The sequence below is a fragment of the Lepisma saccharinum genome, chromosome 16, assembly GCF_977018435.1.
Source record: "Lepisma saccharinum chromosome 16, izLepSacc3.1, whole genome shotgun sequence".
NCBI classification, from domain to species: Eukaryota; Metazoa; Arthropoda; class Insecta; order Zygentoma; family Lepismatidae; genus Lepisma; species Lepisma saccharinum.
The window spans coordinates 16,042,332-16,066,207 of NC_139244.1; the positions used below are offsets into that span (position 1 = coordinate 16,042,332).

General features: G+C 38.9%; 1 protein-coding gene across 1 annotated transcript in view; it reads left to right on the forward strand.

Annotated features, from left to right (window-relative positions):
• Window positions 1-10,605: 10,605 nt before the first annotated feature.
• LOC145999949 (L-asparaginase-like) overlaps window positions 10,606-23,876 on the forward strand; it is a 28,669-nt gene continuing 15,398 nt past the window's right edge. Inside the window, exons 1-3 of the mRNA XM_083137235.1 lie at window positions 10,606-10,903; window positions 21,626-21,746; window positions 23,647-23,764. Coding sequence (XP_082993361.1) covers window positions 10,768-10,903; window positions 21,626-21,746; window positions 23,647-23,764 — 375 coding nt within the window. The 5' untranslated portion in view covers window positions 10,606-10,767. The remainder of the gene's footprint in view (window positions 10,904-21,625; window positions 21,747-23,646; window positions 23,765-23,876) is intronic.

A 23,876-nucleotide genomic window follows, 5' to 3' on the forward strand; every position in this document is an offset into this window, starting at 1 on the left:
ATTATATATAAATATTATGCCATATATTCGCTGCAACCACCAACATTCCGAACCATGAGCCGCCACTGCCCCTTATACCCCAAATTCTAAGGTAAAAAATATATCCAAATTCAAGAGGAAGGGTTTGACTCTGGTGTAAAGGGTAAAATCCTTTCAGCCTCGTCTCTGTCTAGCTGCAGACCTGCCATGTATTCTGCATTAATTTTGAAAGAAAATAACATGGTGTGTGTAAACGAAAAGGAGAAAGTATTTTTTTGGTGCTAATCATAAATATTACTTTTCTAGCTTTCTAGTTTCTTTAATCTACCAGTCTTTATGATTTTATTTTCAAACGATGACCTTCTTGTGTAGGTGTGCCACCTGAATGACGTCAATATTTGTGTGTGCCTGATTGCTGCGCATGCGTCAATGGACAGTTCCACTTTGACATGAAAAACGTTTTAAATCCATTCATTTTACAGATAATGACACAAACATGAGATGTGCAAAATATCTCGGCGATATTCGTTTCGGTTCTCGAGAAACACGCCTTCAAACACCACTGAAATTCACCTACTACGTCACGGATTTGAAAACGTCCTCTCCAGAGACAGGAGGTCCTCTGACGTCATCACTTAGAAATGCGTGCAGGCGGGGCTTCTGCTCGTCCCATGAACTTAGCATGAGCCGCGGAAGCGACAGAAAATTCACTTGTTACTGTGTAAAACAAGTATCTTACAACTTCCAGTGCGAAAATCTGTGCTCCATTTCTTGGAGATGAATTATGCCCTAACAGTATAGTAGTATTTACTATAATTCAGCCACTCGGTAGAGGGTTTTCCCATTAGGGTGACAAAGCAAACCTTGTAACAGTCAATGGCTGAACACGTGAACAGCCTTGTTCATTGCGAATACATAGGTTAGTTCTGACTGGCAAGAACTTAATGTTATAGGAATGCCTTTTCTGGAATTACAGTTATTTTCGTCATAATATTTTCTTCACAAATTTTAAGATAATACTTTTAGAACACACTGGTTTACACGCCAATTTCTGCAATATAAGAGGTGATACGGTATAAAAAGGTACGGTGAGTTTTTAAATTTCCTGCAGTAAATGACAGTTTTCTTCAGTTAATATATATATTGCAATTTTTTGTATTTAGCCTACTTTTACGTCGCTTTTCCGTTCACTTTGTTTAACAGCAACGATGAGAACGCATGGTTAATTTATTATGTATCATCTCTAACATCACATTTCTTCCCACTTTTGGCTAATCGCTACAATGAAGATGAATAACTACAAGCTGTATTCGAAGTCGGGGTACAGTGCCGTAGTCGGGGTTCAGGAGTACACCCCCCCACACACACACACTACCACCCAACCTGCCATGATAAGAGACGAACTTTTTCTTCTGTCCCATCTCATTTCGAAAACATTCGCTTGTCCCATCTCCTTTTATGAGACGAGACGGAACATGCCTCGTCTCGTGAGCAACATTAACAATAGAAGCATCCCCCTAGCTGTCCCCAAAGTCTCGAGCAAACATCCTCCCATGTAACAATTTCCAGTTCAATGAAATGTCACTCACAAGGAAACAGTCATGCCCAGGTCGAGAGTCAAACCTGGAACATGCGACTTCCTCAGATAAATCATGAATTTTGTGTATAATAATTACAACGCCAGTTCATTCCTGGTAATTCTGAATCTGCAGTTTGGTTTGCATATATAAGCAGGATAATATTCAGTTTTCGAGGGCTGTACCGTCGAAACGAGGAGTCAAAATAATAATAATAGTAATAATAAAAATATTAAGAAAGGTTTCTTTTTTGTATTTATAATGATAAGCCTCTGCATACGTTGTTAATTCTATATTTTTCTAGACTTGAGACGAGAACGAGAATTGCCCTCCCAAACCGAGACGGATGTTTATAAATTGAGACGAGACTGTAAATGAGACATTTACAAATAAACACGGGACAGACATTTACAACTGTCAACGAGAACGAGACCAAGGCTGCCATGTCTCGTCTCGATAGGATCCTTAGTGGTGAAGTTATGAACCAACCAATTAATGCGTTCGGGGTAACGAGTTGAGGCGCCTTTTTTCGCAGTACAAAATTTAAAATAATTATATCGTACCATTTCAGTATGGGATATTGTTATACACATGGGCGTATATATAGTTCACGGGGGGAGGGATGGATCAACTTTTGGTATGATTAGGATTGCTTTATTTCGTAAGTGAAAATCCAGGACACTGCTGGCCGGAAGCTTGTTGGGGAGCATGAGGGGAGGGGATATTGGACCCGACAAAGTTGTGTGTTTATAGTCACGAAATATTGATACTTTTCTGTTCATCTTGTGTCACTACGTTTTTAAGAACCAAATTTCTTTAATATGATTCGAGGGAGAAAAAATAACTGATTTGATAGTCTCAATGCAGTTTCTTATCGCAGAAATTCCGAAACTATCAGGAAATTGCAGTCCCATCTGGTGTGTGGAATTACGAAATTTCCTTCCCATCCGTATCCCGTCCTATGCGTCTCTAATTTAAGACAATGAAATAAGTCCGAAGGATTTTTTTATGAAGAAGCGGATAGAACAAGGAAACTGGTAATTTTAGTGAACCAAAAAAGAGGGGGGTTGGACCCGTTGAATCCCCCTTAAATACGCCCATGGTTTTACACATTATTTCCTTGTAATAATTATACATAAACTAAGTATAGATATGTACTGTGCAACTAATGTAATCTTCTCAGTGTATTTTCTCTTATTTGCACAAAAATATTTGATCATAATTTGCGCAACAGAAATGGAACACAAACTGAAATTGCTTTATGGAAAAGAAAGTTAAATAGGCTTTATAAATAAAGTGAAGAATGTGAAAATTCCTATTTTGCACTACATAGGTTACGGTAAATATAAGTTTAAAAAATATTTTTGAGTGTCTGGTCAGCACGGACTGGCAACGAGAATGGGAAAGAGCGAAAAACGGGAGAAGAACATATGAATTCATCCCGAACATAAGAGCCAAAATTCCTACTGGTGATCTCCCCATAAGAGGACTTATTCACCTGCTGACAGGCCATGTTCCTTATGGAGTTCACTTGCACCGAATTGGTAGCAGGCAAACAACAGTATGCGCCACATGCGGAGAGACAGAGGATACTCCAGAACATAAGGTCTTCTTCTGCCCGGCAGCTGGAGACTACATCAAGAATCTGAGGAAGGAACTACCAACGACGAATATCAAAATCCTTCTCTGTCAGCAACAAATAGACAAATTGAAATGCTTGACAAACGCAGTTTCCTTGGAGGAAATGAAACGGTTCAACTCACAGCTGCAGGCTCGACCTACTACACCTCTCATTACTCCCAGCCAGCCTCAAGATAGAAGGGTGACGAGGTCCCAAAATGCTCTCTCGACGCGTAGAGATCACCCACAGTAGTTCCTGGGGAGAAGAGCGATAAGGAGGACGCACCAGTAAATGCCCCCAGAAGGAAATTCTTCGTGACATCTACAGGCAGAAGTGAAGCAGCCGAAAGAAGAAGATTTCGTCTCATGTGAATGCAAGGAGAAATACACAAGGACTACCTTCTGAGGGAGACAGCCTCAAAACAACACAACCCAAATTCATAAAATTATCAAATAAAACCCCTCTGTAGATACACGTACTGGTACGCCAGTAAGAACATAGCACCGGAAATCCGGAGCTTCATAAACCCTTGTATTCATTATTAATACTCATAATAATATAGTATCTTATTTTCGTATTATCATTGTTATTTTCATTAATATTTTATTAAAAGTTATTTTACTTTACATTTACTAGTTATCTGATTGTAATCATACACGTCGCCATGAATTAGCTGAAGTGCACACATTTCGGCCTACACATACACAACATGGCGACGATCTTCTCTTTTATTTTATCTACAACTTCTGTTTTTTTTTTCTTTCTCACTACAAATTGCAATACTCCACTATAGTGATGGAACTCGAGTGCTCTATACCTTGTCCACTTCCTTCTAAAGGAAACGGGACGGGACACCGAGGGCGGAACACCTAGCCTCTGGGGTGGAGCAAACGACGAAACAATACAACTAAAATGGTCTTCAACCATCAACTCACCCTCTCTCGGTGGCTGGTCCAGGAGCCTAATCATACCTTTAAAAACCAACTATATTAAATAGAGCACTCGAGCCATACAAATCCTCAATTTCTTAGATTCTGGTACCACAGAATCCGGTACTTACAGCCATACCAAACTACAATAAACTGCAAACACTTTCATACAGAATCTCCATCTCACGAAGAAATAATTGTGTACTGTAATACTGTGTCCATACACTATTTTATGTAATCATTTCATGTATGTAGTAATGTTATTTTCTTGTATACTTTCAAATATTGTAATGGAAAATTTAATAAAGTGGTAGAGCAAAACAATAACGGGGGAACCGTAATTCGAGCAAAAGAAGTCCCAGTTTATTCACAGAGGCACTGGGACAAAGCGTATGCCCTCGAATGCATACGGGTGGAGGTTTGGTAACATTCGGGGGTTCCCCCTTTATTGTTTTGTCTGGTCAGCAACCAATTTTATAAGCAATATTTTTCGCATGGCCTGAGAACACACACGCAGCTGAACCCTTTCATTCATCTTGCACGTGAGCAGCACGGATATTTCATAGAAGAATGATCATTACAAAGCATAGCTTTCCTTTCTCCTATCGCTCCTTCTTCCATTATTTAAATCTGTACAGATTTGTAAAACTGCTGCACGTGTTCGCTCACCATGGGCTACCCATCCGGAACTTGACGCTCGAAGCAGACGACAAACGAGCTCTCCCTAAGGAGTGACGTAGTAACATGGCGGCGGCGTGTTTTCAGCGCAACGCTAGCCTTGTAACTTTTGAAGTCTCTTTTCTACCTTAAACTGGACGCAGAGAAATTCGAGAACTTGCAGGGGTCATTTTTCCAGGGTGTAGTTTTTAAAATTGTTGTAAAAAAAATTGAGTGGAAATGTCCATTGTGGGGAAAAGGACAGCTTGCTGTGCGACATTCATGTTGATTTGCTTTATTTTACTTCGCTTCTTGTGCTAATTTGGCTGATTTGCGAAGATGGGGATTGGGGATGAGTGATGATATGATGAAATTGATGAATGGACACTCACAAATATTCATGCCCAGGCCGGGATTCGAACCCGGGACTCTTGGCTTTGTAGCGCGATGTGCTAACCACTCCGCCACGGGGGCCGGCACTCTAATTTCTTCATATGGGAGAAGTATTTATTTTACACGAGAGCGCTGAACTAAGCTTATATTACATTTCTTTGTTCTGAAGTGACGCATGCGTCAATTGTGGGAAAATCATTATTATTTTCTTTCACTTCAGATCCAAGAAATGTAATATAAAGCCCCTATCACACGGAACTGGATTTCTAGTTAGTTGGCGATGAACTAACTTTCTGGGTAGTAATCATGGCCGCCTGGCTGACTGCTTGACTGGTTTTGAGGAATAGGACATGTTCTAATTGCTACTAACTTCTTCGACTAGATTCTGTGGAACAGCCAATCAGAGCAAAGTTGGGCCATGTGAAGATATTCTGTGAGTTTGTAAAGTAGCCTTTTTTTGTCTGTGGCTTCCGAGTGCATACAACACGAAAGGCAAGTTTACAATTGAAAAAGCTAAAATATTCTTCCATACGTGTATAATAAACGTTGTAAAGTACGTATTTTATCAGCGCCGTTCTTCTCTACCTAAAACCATTTAATGCGATGCGATATTCCTCTCGGTTGGATAGTTATCGTATTTTAAAAGTGTGAAGTGATACGTTGTTTACATCTCGCGCGGCCGCCATTATGGAAACGAAAGACTATCGACAAGTACGGTAAAACAAGTACCGTGTGAGGCGAAAACTAGCAAATGGGTAGCCAGTCCATCGTCAACTAGAGCATTCCAAATAGAAATCCAGTTCCGTGTGATAGGGGCTTAAGCTTAGTTGAGCGCTCTCGTGTAAAATAAATACTTCTCCTATATGAAGAAATTAGAATGTAGAAATGCTCATTAATGTCGTCGCAGAGCAAGCTGGCCTTTTCCCCACCAGTGACGCATGAGCAGCATGCACCGCATGCGTTCACGAGACGCCTTCCCTGTCCCATAATTATAGTCCGGTATGCCAAAATGGTAGTACAGGAATTACAGACGAAGAGGCAGATGAAAAGCACACGCATGAGGAAAGGCACACAGTAGATCAGTCTTCAAGATTGTGAAGAGGAACAACGTGACCTTATCGCAACGAGCAACAAATACCGCTCAGCCGATTACCAATGATTATGGGACAACAAACAAAGGTGTACCGGACAATAATTATGGGACAGAGGGAGTACATGATCCAAACAAGAACTTGTTATCCAATAGGCTAATAGAAAGAGTAGGACCAAATTGCACAAATCCAAATGTTGCATTGGAAATGCGTTAAAGTTTAGGTATAATAACAGTAGCTAATTGAATGGGTCACACGAACAACGTTGTAACTAGCTTTTTCGCAGAGATATTAAATTAAAAAGAAAAAGTGTTTTTGGCTTAGGGGAATATAGTAGTGACATGTTCTATGAACAAATGGAAGAGTTTTCTGTACCTTGGAACTTCCTGTTTGAGGAATAACACACAAGAGAAAGCAACATCACTGATTGTTTTGCTTTTGTGTGGCATTTGGTTTTGGTTGGATAAGGTTGTTTACAGTGGCGTGCCCAGGGGGGAGGGGGTTGGTAGGAGTTATAACCCCCCTTTGGCCCAGTATTCCTAAAAAAAGAACCACATGCAGGAAAGGATGGCAATATGAGGGCTGCTGACTACTAAAAAATGTATGCCTAACCCCCTCTTTCGAAAATCCTGGGCACGCCACTTGTTGTTCGTGTGACCGATTCAATTAAAAAGCATAATAAATTTAATTAATTAACAGCATAATGTGTTAAGGAGAAACAGAAAAGTACTGGTATAGAACAAACTACTAACTACTAACTAACTCCCTAGCCTTCTTAAACCCGAAGGTTCATGGCTGCAGCAACACAGGCCTTCCATGTTTCCCTATCTTGAGCAAGTTCTATATACTCTTTTCCATCCCTACCGATTTCCCTTAGGTCCATCACAACGTTGTCCCTCCATCTTCGTCTTGGCCTTCCTACAGGTCTCTTACCATCAGGTTTCCCAACAAGAATCCTGTAAACTCCTCTTTCCTCTCCCATTCGTGCCACAATGCCTGCCCACCTAAGTCTTCTTGATTTAATTATTCTAATAATATCTGGACATGAATACAAATTATGTAGTTCACTGGTATAGAACAAAAATATTGAATTTCAAAATTATTGAAAACTTGCCCTACTAGTATAGGCGAATTCAATTTTTGAAGCTCAAATTTTACAGCATCCGAATCAACTTTTGCAACCTCTCTTTCTGCAGCTAATAAGAAAAGGTAGTTGAGACGCTCTACATATGGTGCTTCTGCCGTAGCTTTATTCATTTGTTTATTTATTATTATTGAACTCAACAGGTTTACACAAGTTCCTCTCACAAGACGCACTAGATGCTGGTATTGGAGTCATAATTACTGATAATTTGTGAAGTTCGTGGAAAGCTAAACAATAATGTCCGACTAGAGTCAACAATGTGGCAAAGTTTCCAGTTCATGTAGTTGTTTTCTTCATTAATAGGTTTACAAAATTACATTTTTGCAGGATGGGCCATGGCAAGCAAATCACGGCCTAGGTATGGGTGTTTTTTTTTGCGTGTCCCTTCATCAATTTCATCATATCATCACTCACCCTTATCGTCGCGATTAGCCAAGGGTACCAGAAAAGCGACGTAAAATAATATTAAATCAATCAATGAACCACAATGTGCCTCCGCCGGGTACCAAAACACGGGATCCTTTAATTACAAGGAGAAATAGTGGTTACTTTGAACTATAGGTCCAATCCCGATTTACCTTTCTGTGCATGGACGTCCGCAGGATTTTTTCTAAGGAGAGGCAAGCAAGGGAATTTTTTCCCCAGGGGGGGCAAAAGAGGCATATTTCCCCCCATAATAGCGATGCCTTCTCAAAAAACAAGGCTTTAGTCTGAAATTGTCATGTTCCTTCAACACCCTTACAATAATTAACTTAAATTACTGTCACTGAAATGAAATTATGAGTGAAATACATATATTTTAGAGGTAATATTCATTTTCCGTGGGGGGGGGGGCGTGGCCCCAATTCCGGACGTCTATGTTTCTGTGCATAAAGTGGACTGCAAAACAAACTCAATTTTAGTGCACAAAGAGCAGTGAGTTTTGTTTACATCAGACTTCTCTTTACTTGGAGTAAATATGAGCACCATTTTCGCATCAGAAGATGATATGTGCATAATTTCCTAACATTGCACTACGGGGTGGAATTTTCGGGGGGAGGTGTCCGGACCCTCCTTAGATACGCCCCTGTTTAGTACACATCAAGACAGGGTTTGTAAAAGAGGTGATGAAACAGCGAAGTAGGCTTTGCCAAAAAACGGGACTCTCCCGGAAGTAAGGAAAACGTGAAAAACAAAGATGCAGGACTTCCATTTGCCAGTGTTGCCACATGAAGGGAAATTTCCCTTTTTGAAGGTAAATTTGGAGCTAATTTTAAGTGAAAAGGGAAAAGGGAAATTCGATGAAAAATAGCGAATTTTCAGGGAAATTTGAAGACAGACTAAACATTAATTATATTAAACATTATAACAGATTCCAGTTTTGAAAATGAGAACTTATTATTTTTTTTATTTTGTCGTATACTTCGTTCTCAGAGAAAGGGTGGAATTTTGGGTTCACCCACATGTGGCTACCGTTTGGGGCCGGAGGTCTTTGGCCATTCAGCCTAATGGGAGTGGGAGTCCGAGGGTATTGTTTATTTAAGCTTTCCCCGGTTCTCTGAATTTTGCCTCAAACACTACACGTGCAAACCATAAAGTTATCTTTGTCGCAAACCTATCTTTACTTCAGTCTTCATTGGACACTGGGTGGGTTATTCGTCGTGTGCGAGTGCTTGGTGGAAGGCTGTGCCCGTCTTGGACGACGCGAGAACAAGGGAAGCAAAGGCAACTATCTGCAACTCCAGAATATATTAGAAAACGTCGTGGAGAATTATCGGAAGATGAAAAAACACTGCGGAAACAAGTTAAAAAATTCCGTGCAGAGTGGCAAGAAGTGACCAACAATGGATTAAATTTTAATAAAAAACTTGCTGTCTTGTAAGCCCCTATCACACGGAACTGGATTTCTAGTTGGAATGCTCTAGTTGACGCTGGACTGGCTACCCATTTGCTAGTTTTCGCCTCACACGGTACTTGTTATACCGTACTTATCGATAGTCTTTCGTTCCCATAATGGCGGCCGCGCGAGATGTAAACAACGTATCACTTCACACTTTTAAAATACGATAACTATCCAACCGAGAAAAATATCTCATCGCATTAAATGGTTTTAGGTAGAGAAGAACGGCGCTGATAAAATACATACTTTACAACGTTTACTATACACGTATGGAAGAATATTTTAGCTTTTTCAATTGTAAACATGCCTTTCGTGTTGTATGCACTCGGAAGCCACAGACAAAAAAAGGCTACTTTACAAACTCACAGATTATCTTCACATGGCCAAACTTTGCTCTGATTGGCTGTTCCACAGAATCTAGTCGAAAAAGTTAGTAGCAATTAGAACATGTCCTATTCCTCAAAACCAGTCAAGCAGTCAGCCAGGCGGCCATGATTACTACCCAGAGAGTCAGTTCATCGCCAACTAGGGCATTCCAACTAGAAATCCAGTTCCGTGTGATAGGGGCTTTAGAAGTTTCCACCTAATATGTGAAATTTACCAGAATATAACATTTGCTCAGGTATGTACTATATATATTTTTTTTTTTAATAAAACGCGTATATCCATGCGCCAAACTTAACATTTTTATGAGGAGGCAAAAATGTGATTTTCCACACAAACTCTGCATATGTGCGCCTTACTAGAACAGCATTTTGTGTAGAATATTTTTAATTTTCTTCTGATGGTGTGATGAAGACAATGGGCATTTGGCCTCCCTAAATCCAATCTCTGTTTGTGTGTTTTGCTTTTTACTAATGAAAATCTTCAGTTGCCAAGCTTTCATCTCAAAACAAAAAAATTAGCTTGATTTAGAAATAAAATCTAAATCTTCCAAAAAACATTTAAAAGTTATTGATTTTTATTGTTTATTGATTTGGTTTATTTTACTTCGCTTTTCTGCCACTTTTGGCTAATTGCAAAGATGGGGATGAGTAATGATATGATGAAATTTATGAATGGACACTCACAAACAGCCATGCCCAGGCCGGGATTCGAACACGGTACCCCTGGCGTCGTAGCATTTAAAGTTAAATTGATTAACATTTTATACATACATACGAACATGGGTCAACGATAATATTTAATTATTATTATTAATAATAATAATAATAATAATTCTTTAAATGAAGGGAAAAAATGGGCGAAAAAGGGAAATTTTACCCCTTGGAAAGGGAAATTGTGCTTACAGATTGTGGCAACACTGCCATTTGCCCTATTCTTGGGACCAACTTTTCCCGTTCGCTTGTCGCACGATATCATAGTTCATTGTCAGGTGATCTCAGTGTGGGCTTAGATCGCATCTTTCTCTGACATCAGTTGTCGTTCATTCATCGAGGAGAGAAGATAAGGAGGGTGCTGTACAAAGTAGATATACTGTAGCACTGTTAATACAAAATGTCACAGTCGCAGAAAAGGATAGAGGAAATTTCCAAATCGAGCTCAGCTCTACGTTTGAAATCACAAAAAGAGAAGCATGTTCTGGTGATTTATACAGGAGGGACCATAGGAATGATGAAGGACAAAAACGGAGGTAAGTGTTGCACAATCTTTTGCAGTTTTGTTACCAAGAGTTCATAGGCACGATAATATTTGACATATCAGCTTGTCTCTGTGACGGATCTGTTTATATCGGGCTTCGACTTGGGACATCCTTCGTTCGACTTCGAGTAAACCATAGACTATATTGCATCATTGAATTCGATGTTTGGAAATTTATCTTTTAAAAGTAACTGGATCGAAGTTCCTTTACTTAAAATAGTAACTCCATTGCAGTTGCTCATTTGGCAATGGAATAAATCCGGAAAAATGGAAAACTCCGGAAAACGTAAAAAAAAAAAAACAGAGTGGTAATATCCCGGTTCAGAAAAAGGAAAAAAAATCCGGAATTTGAAACATTCAGGGTTCCCCAAATTTCAGAGTTTGAGTAAAATATCCAGGAAAAAGCTTGATTATTGAAATTGGCAAATACACTAATTACACTAATATCGTGGTGTATTTATACATATATACTTGGATCCAAGGCATCATCGAATCTAAGGAGAACCTAAAACCCGAAAACAAAAAAGTGCGCCTTGGATTCGAAGAAATACGGTATATCCTGTTCAAGCAAGCAATGAAAAATTTCTCACGCCGCTTCTGAAGGTCGAAGCAAAAAAAGGGGACTCTCCCGATTCTCGCACGGAAACGGGAAAATAATTAGTTTGCAAGACTTTCATTTACTCCTTACCTTCTGCGTTGAATATGTGTGTCTCATTCCATCTGCGTTTTCTGTTCTTATCACTTGAAGAACGTCAGGATGTGAACTAAGCGAGATGCCCGTATCGTGCCCCGCGAGTGGTTGCAACCCTTTCTTCGCACAAGGGCAAAAACTGCACAACGTAGTTTTCGGTACTGAGAAATACAAAATGAGACATGAGAAGATAAGTAAACTTTCTGAAGCACACACATGTTCAAGGGCGTCCACAGAGGGGGGCCAGAGGAGCACGTGCCCCCGCCCCCCGTGAGATATCTGGAAACACATCATATAATTTAAATGGAGGAAATGTAGCGTGAAAACATGGACGAGGGGGCCGTGAAAGACAGATTAGTACTTATGCAAATTATCCTAGTATGCGGGGGATGATTTTTGAGAATTCTCTTACCTGGGAAAATCACTCCATGTTTCTTCCACTATAAGCACTGCTGCCCCCTGAGAAAAAAAATCTGCGGACGGCCTTTCACATATACGGTATTGTCCTTTACATGGTTTTTTGATTGAGTTGGGGTGTTTCAAGTCCACTTTATGCACAGTAAGGTTAATCGAGACTGGACCTAAAGTGGGATCCGAACCACTATGTGACTCTACCTGATATCGAATCCGGGATCCCTTGACTATAAGGCGACGACGATACCACTGCAGATTTATACGCTGTATAAAACACACCTTATTTCTAACTTCGTTGTCCGTACAATATACATAATGAAGTATTTCTCGGCAAATCGTCCAGAACTATTTTCTAGGGGTGTGCGGGATCCCGACCGGGAAAAAAATTCCCGTCCCGACCTCGACTGCGGCCCGAATAGTCATTTTAAAAAGTCGTTAATTCTCGACGTTTTCTGCATTCTAAGTGTCTGGAACTTATCGGAAAATGCTAGTTTTTGTACCAGAATTGCAAAAATAATCACTTAAAGTGGATATGACGTGCAGAATTCGAGATTTCCAGACCTTCGGGAAATTTTGAACATTTCCCGTCCCGAAAACTTCCCGACTTTGTCGGGAAATTGCGAATTTTTCCCCGTCCCGAACGTCGGGACTTAAAATTTTTCCCGTCCCGACCCAAAAAATTCTGCCCCGCACACCTATTACTATTTTCATTGATTTTTCTCTTCCATCACATGCGCTTTTAAGGAAATCAACTTTTACATATTGTGGTGCAGAGATTAACAGTTGCTTGTTTGGTGTTTTGCTGCTAATTCTAGAAGTTCTCGTTGCATATAACAAAGACAATGAACATGGTGATGGACAATTTGCCTAGTAGCAGGGGCCAACTACGATATTTAAAGTGGCACAAAAGGCGAAGTCAAGTAAAATAAAGGAAATCAATCAATCAATCAAACCAACTACCATATTCATTATCATCATCGTTGCGTCTAACCTAGAGAGGTAGAGACAAGAATGGTTTGATTGATTGATTGATTTGCTTTATTTTACTTCGCTTTTTGTGCTACTTTTAGCAAATTTGCGAAGATGGGGATGAGTGATGATATGATGAATGGACACTGACAAACATCCACGCCCAGGCCGGATTCGAACCCGGGACCCCTGGCGTCGAGACAAGAATGGATGATATTCAATTTGACACCACGCAGTGCGAAATGAAATGCGTATGAAGTCCGGCGAACAGATTAGACAAGAAGACCCGGGAAGTAGGATCAAAAATAACAGTAACGATTGCTAGAAACAGCAAAGCATAGGTGGTGTGAGCCAGTACAAAAAAAAAAGCAAGAAACTTCTCTAAAACAACACATAAAGAAAGAAAGAAAAACAAATTCTACATACAAAGAAAATTCTAAGCAAAAAGTATCCACACAATAGAGCTGGAATTTCGCCTCTGATGTGGAAATCGGACGTCGTCTGCTAGGAGGAGGTGGGCGTGGCATGGGTCAGCAACACTAGCGGCATCTCGTTCTGGTCCCCCGAAAATCGCGGGTCTCACTTATCGAACAACATTTTTGCAACCTTGTGTACTGATAGGTTAGGAAACATAGTTAAAATTTGGTGTCGTGTTAGTATCAGGATCTAGATATTGGAAATAATTGCGAACCATTGACACTAGCCCCACGAACCATTGATGCTAGCCCAGTGGCGGAGCGTGACCTTTCCAACAGTGTAAGCCTATCATGATGAAGGTTATTTCCCGTTGTGCTTATTTTTGGGCTGACATGGTTAGTGATTTATCCACACACATCGACCCCCGCCCCCCCCCCCCAATTTTTTCAGAACACTTCCCTGGAATTTTTCACCAAATTAAAAATTCTGGATATCTGATAATTAAGTCAGTGTTATTCCTATCACAATGAGTAACGTAAAATATGCAAAGTTAGATAAAATGAATAATAATAATAATAAACAAACGAAAACAGAAGGAAACAGAAAAGTGCTGAATACTTTTTACAACCGCATAACCAAGTATGAGCTCCGTATCATGAATCGCAAAATCGGCGCACTTTATTTTTCGTTTCTGTTACTATGTCTGCTAGAGAAGGAAGGGGTGGGCCTACCTATATCCACAAGTTTCTTCTTGGCAGCAAAATCCTTGCTGGACAACGGCGTCTTCAACAAGTTCTCCACCCCACCGCACAATCACACTCAATTTATTACATAATGCACTTCACTACTGTATCACACCACAGCACAGGGACGACAGTCCGCTTTTCAATAGATGGAATTCGCAAAAGCAATACCTCGAGACTTTAACAAACACACAGCAAGAAGGGGGAAACAAAAAGAAACCAGATCCAAAATCGGTCACTGCTCAAAGCAGTGATCTTTCGGACTGTGAGGGGAATATCCCTTTCGGATATAAATAAATTCCCTCTCTTGCCTTAAAATTCCCTATATTTAGTAAAAAAAAAAAAATACAATATAAAATATAAAAGAAATGCTCACAAATTGTAGGGATATATCCAGAAATTTCTATCAAAGGACATGTAAGTGTTTTCTTAGGATAGTGTAAAAGCAAATCTAGCACCTAAAAGATCAAAACAGGCTTTTCGTACGTTGTTCGAAGAGTGTTTGAATCACGGACTATGTAATTAATAATATTTGGTTCACATTTGACATGAAATTTGTAAAATTGGTTCAATCTTCAGTTTTCATTAACATTTATTTATTTATTTACTTATTTATTTCACTTTTTAGCTCAATTATTACCAGCTGAGTTCATACATAAACGGAAAACAGAGTCTTAATATGTCTAATGTTTATGCTCTCCTACAAGCGAAAAACAGAAACAACAAGAATTTAGCACATCAATGTGTATCTAGTTTTCCCGTACCCGCTCATTTCTAGGTTTCTCCTTTTCCCCTTCCTGTTAGTTTTTTGCTTCAGAATTCCCTGTTCCTGGAAAAAAAAACCCTCCTTGAAGCACCACCGGCTCAAATTTCCTTTACAGTCAACCATTCATACCCGCCAACGCTGAAGCCCCTCCTCTTACAGGACCTGTGTATCGCTGACGCGTATTCAGTGAAGCCAACCCAAGCATAATGGTGCTAAATCTCGCACAAGTTTAAAAAGTCGTTTGTAAGTTTATTTATTTTATTTATTTATTTATTTATTTCGTCTTCTTTTACATGGCGAAGTTAAGGCTGTGGAGCCTTTTCTTCCACTTGACCATGTTTACAAAAAAAATTGAATATGAAAATAATTAACATATTGAAAAAAAAAAAAGGAAGAGAAAAAAATATAAAAAATTACAGAGAAATAAAAAAATACAAAGAGAAATTACATATAAGAAAGGTAATCTAACCTATAGATACGGACACACACACTCACACTCACACATACATATTTTTGCCCTTACACACGTACAAGCAAATACATAACATAAAATATATAAGATATAAATAAAACAACAGGGCCGCTTTTCGTTGTGGTTGAATTTTCTCAAACTTTTCACATAACGTGGAACCCATGTCGTTGGTTGAACCATTCAAATTTATATTTGTTTTTGTTATAAATTAATATTTATAATATGAAAATCCCAGAAGAATTTAGTAGTATGTAGAATAATTTCGGAGTTTAAACGACACCATGGATGTCCAGAAGGGGCAAGGGGAGGAGGCACTTCCTGAAAAATGAATGTCAACCATTTTCACACATATAATTTCATTTCAGTCACATCAAATTGTTAATTATTGTAAGGGCGTTGCAGAAAAATGTTAACTTCAATTTGAATTAGTATATTTTGAGAAGGGAAATATACCTAGTTTACCCTAACCCCTGAAAAAATACTTTGCTTAATCCTCCCTGGTGGAAAGAAATACTGCGGACGTCCATGAACAACACTTTTTCTAAACATGAGGTTTGCAACGCTGCTGTAAGCCTCTGCCCGTAGGTTTACACACCTAGGGTTTCGACGCGCTCTTCTCCCTATATTCCTCGTTCTTCTCCTTCCAGATACGGTGGGCGACGGTAGGGACTGCTCCTTCGCGGTCAGAAATTTGTAAGGCAACATTCAGACTGCTTACAACTTTCCCCAAGCAAAAGGCGGGAGTTCTCATGTGCCATCTGGTGTGAAGTGTTGCAATCTAACAAACAGGATCTCGAAGACTGGTATCAGGCCGAGATGAACTTTGAAGTTTTTACGAATTTTGCCATATAATTACATACATGTTACTAGAATTAATAAAGTGTAAGCCCGGCTTACACGGCTTACATGGACGCTCCGCGCCTGTGCTAGCCCCAAGAACCATTGGCGCTAGCCCCAAGAACCATTGGCACTAGCCCCACGAACCATTGACGCTAGCCCCACGAACCATTGGCACGTGGTAGTATCAGGAATATATATATTTGGTTGTGAAACGAAAAAAATTGAAAATCGACAGTTTCCATTCCGAAAACTAACGCCTTATTTTCGCTTATTTTGCAATTTCTAGATGTTCTACACCTTCAGGAATGTTCCGCGAAGCAGATACGTAAGTACGAATGTCAAAAATTGATGAAACGAAAAAATTAGAGGTGTCCGAAGGATAGTAAATTTTTACCGGGGCAGTAGTGGCGGCCAGTAGTACTAGCCAGTAATGGTCGCTATTAATTATCCCTGTACTGTCCGCTTCAACGTCCAGTAGGCTACTGGCGGCCACCAAACTCAAGCAGGTTTGAGTTTAATGGACACCAGAGGGCCAGTAACAGGGTCACGTGACGTAATGGCAGCCATTATTGGACGTGTCTTAAAAGGTACTGGCCGCCAGTAGAGCATCAGACTCTGTTGAGGGAGGAACTACTTTTGTGATTACTTTCGTATTTACTTTTGTTGTGAAATTTCACACCGGAAATGTGTTCAAAATCTGAAGAAGCGAAGACAAAACCAACTGCTAGTGTAAAATGGAGTGCGGACAATGTCGGTACATTTTTAGAAACTTACATAAACTATGAAATATTATGGAACATTCATCATTCTGATTATGCGAACAAGGCAAAGAGAGAGAGTTCAATGATAAAGTTAAAGGGTGAATTGACAGGACTAGGGGTTGAAGTTCTCGACTTGAGTTTTTTGACAGCCTGTATAAAGGCTATAAAGGCCGCGTACAGAGGTGAACTCCTGAAAGTGAGTGAATCAAAAGCAAGTGGAGGGCACTGATGACGTCTATGTACCGAAACTACCATGGTTCACTGCAGCCGACAGTTTCTTGAGAGATGTAGTCGTCGAATTTGGTAAGATTGATTTTTTAATCATTACGGAAGAGTATGTTAGGTCAAAACTGTGTGCCAAGGTAGGTTAGGTCATATAATTTCTTAGTTGCCAAAATAGAAACAGAATCAACAAACATATTTGTAAACATACAGAGAAAAAGGATACCTAATAACAATTATTTAAAAAAAAGAAAAAACAATCAGCTGAATATGTAATTTAATACGATACTAGACTATATCAAAAGACTACGGACCCATTGTGTTTTAAAACATTTTGCAATCTTGTTAGTGTTATGAACTATTAACATTTTAAACTAATTTTGTGATTTACTGACCAATAACACTAGTAAGATATTAAGAACATTTGATTTTTACAGAGTTCGTCAATAACAAAGTAGGGCGTAAGTACATTTGCTGTGCCACTGATTACATGCCAATAGCCTTCATCTGCACACTCGTCCTTCTCCGCTGAAGTACTCAGCCAGTTTCTTTCTTGTTTCCGAAGCTCTTTTTGAATATGTGTTTGTTGAGCGAGCTCCTCTCAATGACTGTAGTTCTATCCAAGTGGAACGCCACTGGCCGGAGTGAAAAACTCCTGTGTCAGTGTCTTCATGGTCAACCCATCGTCTTTCAAAGTACGTTGCTGGTGACGGAGTTCGCAACCAGTTGTGGAGAGTACAGGTACATTGTACAATCAGATCTGCAGTTTCTAAATCAATTTCTATTTCTTTTCCAAAGATTCTAAATCTGGCTGCTATTATACCAAACGCGTTTTCCACCACTCTGCGTACACGCGATAAACGATAGTTGAATATACGTTCCAATAATGTCAAATTTCTTTTCGAAAAGGGCTTCATTAAGTTCGGTGACAAAGGGAACATGTCATCCCCCAAAATAAAGTAGTCATTAGGAAAATTTAGCTTACTATTGTCTATAGCTGATTTAAGCGAAGACAACCGGAATACACTTGTGTCATTGGCTCTTCCATTGGTTTCCCACATATGTATAGAAATTTACAATCAGCATCTACCAATGCCAAAAGTATAACGATCTAACCTCCTTTGTAGTTGTAAAACTCAGAGCAACTCCCAGGCGGACGTTTTGTGGCCACATGCTTTCTGTCAATAGCACCACAACATAAAGGAAAATGCCATTTTGTTTCAAAATTTTGTTGTATTTCCACCCATTCCTCTGATGTTTGCGGAACCTAAAAAAGAAATATTAGTTACAAACTAAAATTTGCAAGTGCGTACACATTTACACAAACATAGAGAGTTGTGAGTTCGGTAAATTATTGGTTGCCTTTTAATTTCAGGTTCAACCAGCTACCAGCGCTAAGGATGATGGGATGGATGAAGAAATTGGCGAATCTGAAAATCAAACTGTTGACAGTGAACAGAATGTCGACAAATCGATTGAAGAGGATTCATCACAACCCCCAGTTGTGCCTACTTTTCACACACCTAATCCCAAAAAACGGCGTGTAAGCCAGTTATCTAAAGTTGAGGGTGCGATTGCAAAATTACAAAAAATAACTGAGAGTTGCCCGTCAACTTCAAACAAAGTCCAGCCCGATGAGGTTGAAGTATTTGGAAAATATGTTGCAGCTCAGTTGAGGGACTTTCCCATGAGGAACCGACTTACTTGCCAGGACATAATTCAATCTGTGCTAACAAAAGAGAGATTGCAATTGTTGGAATCCCCACGACCTTCACCTTCTCCGAAGTTATCTGGAGCCTCGTCCTACGTCGGTAATTCTGATGACGATGATAGTATTCAAAACAAATTTATAGCTGAAGGAGATTTTATTTACAGAAATTTACATTGAAATGACATTACCTGACAAACAAATTTTGTTTTGTGTATTTTACAAATCATTATAATTAACATTCAATTTAATAATAAATTGTACTAACGAAAATTGATATTTTTTGTTGAATCACCTCTTTTATGGTTAGCATAGTTGTTGGGAATGACAACCCCTAAAAAGATATGCACATTTCTGCACTTATTTACTTTCAACTCACCAGTCTTACTAAGAAATTGCTACTCTTTTTAGAAATGTTTATTAGATGATACAAAAGACAGGCCCAGTCTTAATTTTTCTACTACCCTATACTATAAATTAACAAGTTAGCAAGCAATAACTTGTGAGATCTTATCTTCATATATTCTTGTAATGCTGTCGTTATTGCTGTAAGTACTTCTGGCATAAAACTAGAAATGGTGTTGGCTGGTATTCGAAACATGATTGCGTTCGGTAACTTGTCACCAGTAGCTAAAAATCGTAAGGCAACCTCTAGTTTTGGACGGGCAGGAACTGCGTTTCTCATTAGCATATCTGTTTTTGATATTTTGTGTTCAATTAAATTACACAGTTCGTTAAATTGCCCCACACTCATTCTCATAATTCTCTTGTATTCCAGAGGATCCTCCTTGGCAAGTTCCCGCAGTATTGTAGACGAAGCTCCCAGCTGAGCTCTACGACACACCCAGTCTTTAACCCAGCACGCCCTCTCTTTGGTTACTATTTCTTGAAGCTCTTCACTTAAACAATGTACAATATCACTTACAGCCTCATCAACAGCTTCCTCGTACTCTTCATCAACCACCTTCATTTTCTCACACATCCTCTGACTGTTGCACTCACCACGTCCACACACAAAAAAAATGGCTACTGGCTGCCACTAGAACATTAAAATGGAAGCCATTACTGTCCTCGTTTATAACCCTACTGTCCAGCCATTTCATTGGCTGCCACTACTGTCCCTGTTTGCAGGGGCTGGCTTAAGGTAACAGACGTATAGACACATTTCCCCCCGAGCTAAAAACAACTTAATCTTCATAAGCCATGCAAAATATTTCACAAACATAAAAAATAAAATCGAAATCAAGTTTGTCAGTTTACAATAGTGACACGTAATAAAGAAACATCACAGATAAAATATCACCAGAACCACATTAAAAATTAGTGCACTGCAACTCTGAGGAAGGGAGACTGGCGACTGAGCAATCATCCACATGAAGCACACCTTACACAGCATTCTTTATTAAACATTTTAAACAATATCAGATTTATGACTAAAAATTTGTCTACCATACCATTTCCGTGTGTGTGATTCTCCGATTTTAGAACATTACAGAAAATATTTTGTTTATCACATTACGGGTGCAGCCAGGGCAGGCACAGAGCCAGAATTTGAAAGGGGGGAGGGTTAATCTTCATTAATAAAAACGGTGTATTGGAAAAACGTTAAAGACCAAGAAAAAGTGGGAAACAGACTGAATGAAAATGGTGATGGACAATGCACCTACTGTTTCTTTTGCTGTTAGGTGCACAAATTTGCTCTGGCATTGCAAGAATTTGTACTATGAAGAACTGTAGCATAATTTGAACCATCAAAGTTTTCAGGATGTTATTAGTTTGGCTTTAATTCTAGATAGAAGTTTCTGTCTGTTTTTTCCAGTGTGTGAATTTTAGAAGTGATACATTATTTTAGTTATGAATGTAGAATATAGAGAATGTATACAATTCCATTCCTACTTCTTACACTCACTAAATATGCAGTCCTGGTAACATATCTGTAGTTGAGATGTGGGGGTCACGTGTAAAAATTGTACACTTACGTCTATATATGTTGCAAAATTACGTTCTTCATTACCACAATCATTCTCCATACATAAACATAACAACAACCATGTTTGATGGTATGAACAAGTGACGTTCGGCAAAGATTTAACTGATGTCCCCACAAAACTATTTACGGTAAGATTAGGGCAAGAAACTATCTTCAATTTCGTTATTATTTGGTATATTAACTAATTTTGGCCTCCTAATCAGTACATGAACCATGCACGGGTAGCCCCACAAACCATTGACGGATAGCCCCACAAACCATTTCCGGTAAGGTTAGGTTAGGTTAATAGTTTTTCTTGTATGTACGCATTGCTTGCATTGTAGAATTATTTTCCTGTAGTTTACTGTTCTCCTGAAATGTCACAATGAAAAACTGTTTTCTTATGCTTGTAATAACCATAAACTACAGGAAAATAGGTTAGGTTCGGCAAGCATATTTAAAAATTTTGTTCGCAAAACGATGCGATGCAGCTATAAAAAAAATTCCACTTATGTCGGCTTTTTTAGCGATTTCCTGAGGTAACCTCCTCATTTTAACAACAGATTCGTGATTAGAAGGCCAGATTTAGTTAGTATACCAAATATTAACGAAATTGGAGACATTCTCTATATTCTGCATTCGCTCCTTATTTTATTGCAAGAACCATGATCCATATCTTGTGTTTGTTTAATTCTAAATTAACTTGATCATATTGTAATGTAGTAATTTTCTTTCATTGTAGCTTTGGTACCTGTTCAAGATGTTATGGAGAAAACATTACGTGACTCTTCACAAATGTGTGATAAAAAATATTCAAAGAAGAGATTTGGTAGTGACTGGAAATCGGCTCCTTTGGTGCTTCCGTAAGTAAGCAATGCATTTACAATTAAAACCCAACTTTCATTTGTTAAATGGTACACATATACAGGATCTTTCAAGTTGATTTGAACGATAAAACGTTCCATAAGAAATATAACTTTACGAGTGATTGAAAATAGAATGAAATACATTCACACATACTTTTTCATTATTATAGAATGGGCTCAATAGTTCATAATTCTACCACCAGGTGGCAGACCGACCAGTAGTAAAATGGTTACCTGTGCTGAGGAGAAAGCATTTTGTGTCTTACAATTTCATGTGAGCTGGTCTGTGTTGAGTGTGCAATGCCAATTTCGATCACGTTTTAATAAAGAAACGCAACAACTGTCCAAGTTTAATTGGCAATTTACTCTTGTAAGGGTAAATCGTCTGACAAACTGACAGGGGAAGAGGTCCAGTGACCTTGGGAGCCAGCATAGAAGATGTTGATCACTTATAGTTACACGTCCAATCATCGATGTAGCCTCATCACTCAACCTTAACTTCTGGAAATAACCATCGTCACTGTTCGACTCAACATGGAAAGGCTCACTTGAAATTGTAAGATGCAAAATGCTTTCTCCTCACCACTGGCAGCCATTTTACTTCTGGTCAGCCTGCCTGTAAAATTATGAACTATTGAGCTGTTCCTAAATAAACTTTGGAATGTGTTTGAATGCATTTCATGGGATATTTGATTGCTGGTAATGTTATATTCCTCATGGAACGTTTTGTTATTTTTCAAATTATTTTGAAGGACCCTGTACATGCTAATGAGACATGGATACTTAATTCACCTTCCTTGCAGAATTATATTTTTTGTCTCATGTTCTTCCTTATGATTGTTTTACCAAAAAGAGGGTAATTAATTTACTAAGGTTGAACTGACACAAACACTCACATTAGATATTGCCTTTCTGAGTTCCTGGCCTCTATGCCAGAGTGGACAGCATAATATGCTACGAATCCAGAGGTTACAGGTTCAAATCCAGGTCAGGCATGAATGTATCATGATGCTTGTCCCCATCAAATGTTTCATCAGTTCATCCTTATTCTGATTAACCCACGTGATAGAGAAACAAATTTGCAGTCTTACCCCTACCTTATCTAATCATCATTCATCATTAACTTACAGGTATAAGGCTTGTCAATGTAAATAACTTTTGCTTTAATAAGGATTAACTGTACACTTAGCATGTTAGGTTTTATTTTATCCTTATGGTGCCCATACACCATATTAATGTCAAATTTTAGAAATGTTTGTAAATATTTAATGGCAGGGCATTCTTTCAGTTATGAATGAATTATTATCAGGCCTCCCTGATAGCATAGTGGTGACGTTGTCACCAGTGGCGTGCCCAAGGGGGGGGGGGTGGTGGGGGTTATAACCCCCCCCATTCGGTCCACCATTTCTAAAAAAAAAAAGAACATCAAAGGCAGGAAAATATGGCAAAATGAGAACTGACTCCATAAAAAACTACACATAACCCCTCCCTTTCGAAAATTCTGGGCACGCCACTGGTTGTCACCTTGTAATCATGAGACTCTGGGTTCGACACCTGGTGGAGGAACATTGCACAGTGATTCAGCTCCCACTTTAAACTGTAGGTCCTGTCACAATTAGCCTATGTGTACATAGAGTGGACTTTAAAACAATTCCAATAAAACACTCAATGCCTTCATGGCATGGTGCTATGCACAGGCGAACACTTTACCTTCACTCAAACGCTGACCAAGGCAACATTTATTGTATAAAAAATACACTATAAATGCAACATTTCCACCCTCTAGTGTCTTCTTCAGACAATAATTCACAATAAATTGTAACAAACAATTCCAAATTCAAAACATGAATGAATTATTAATTCCAGATATTTATACTATTTTATTTTCGTTTTTCAGGGAACTTCACATCTGCAAAGCTCCAAGGATTTTTTATTCTATCTGTGAATATAACCCTCTTCTGGATTCTAGCAACATATCACTTGAAAACTGGAAGAACATTGCAAAAGATATTGGAGTGAGTTGTCATTGTTATAGGTAATGTTAGGATTTACATGAAGAAAAGTTTGGTAGAACATGATTGACAAAATATGATATTTATTAGAACCACAGATACAAGGACAAAATGT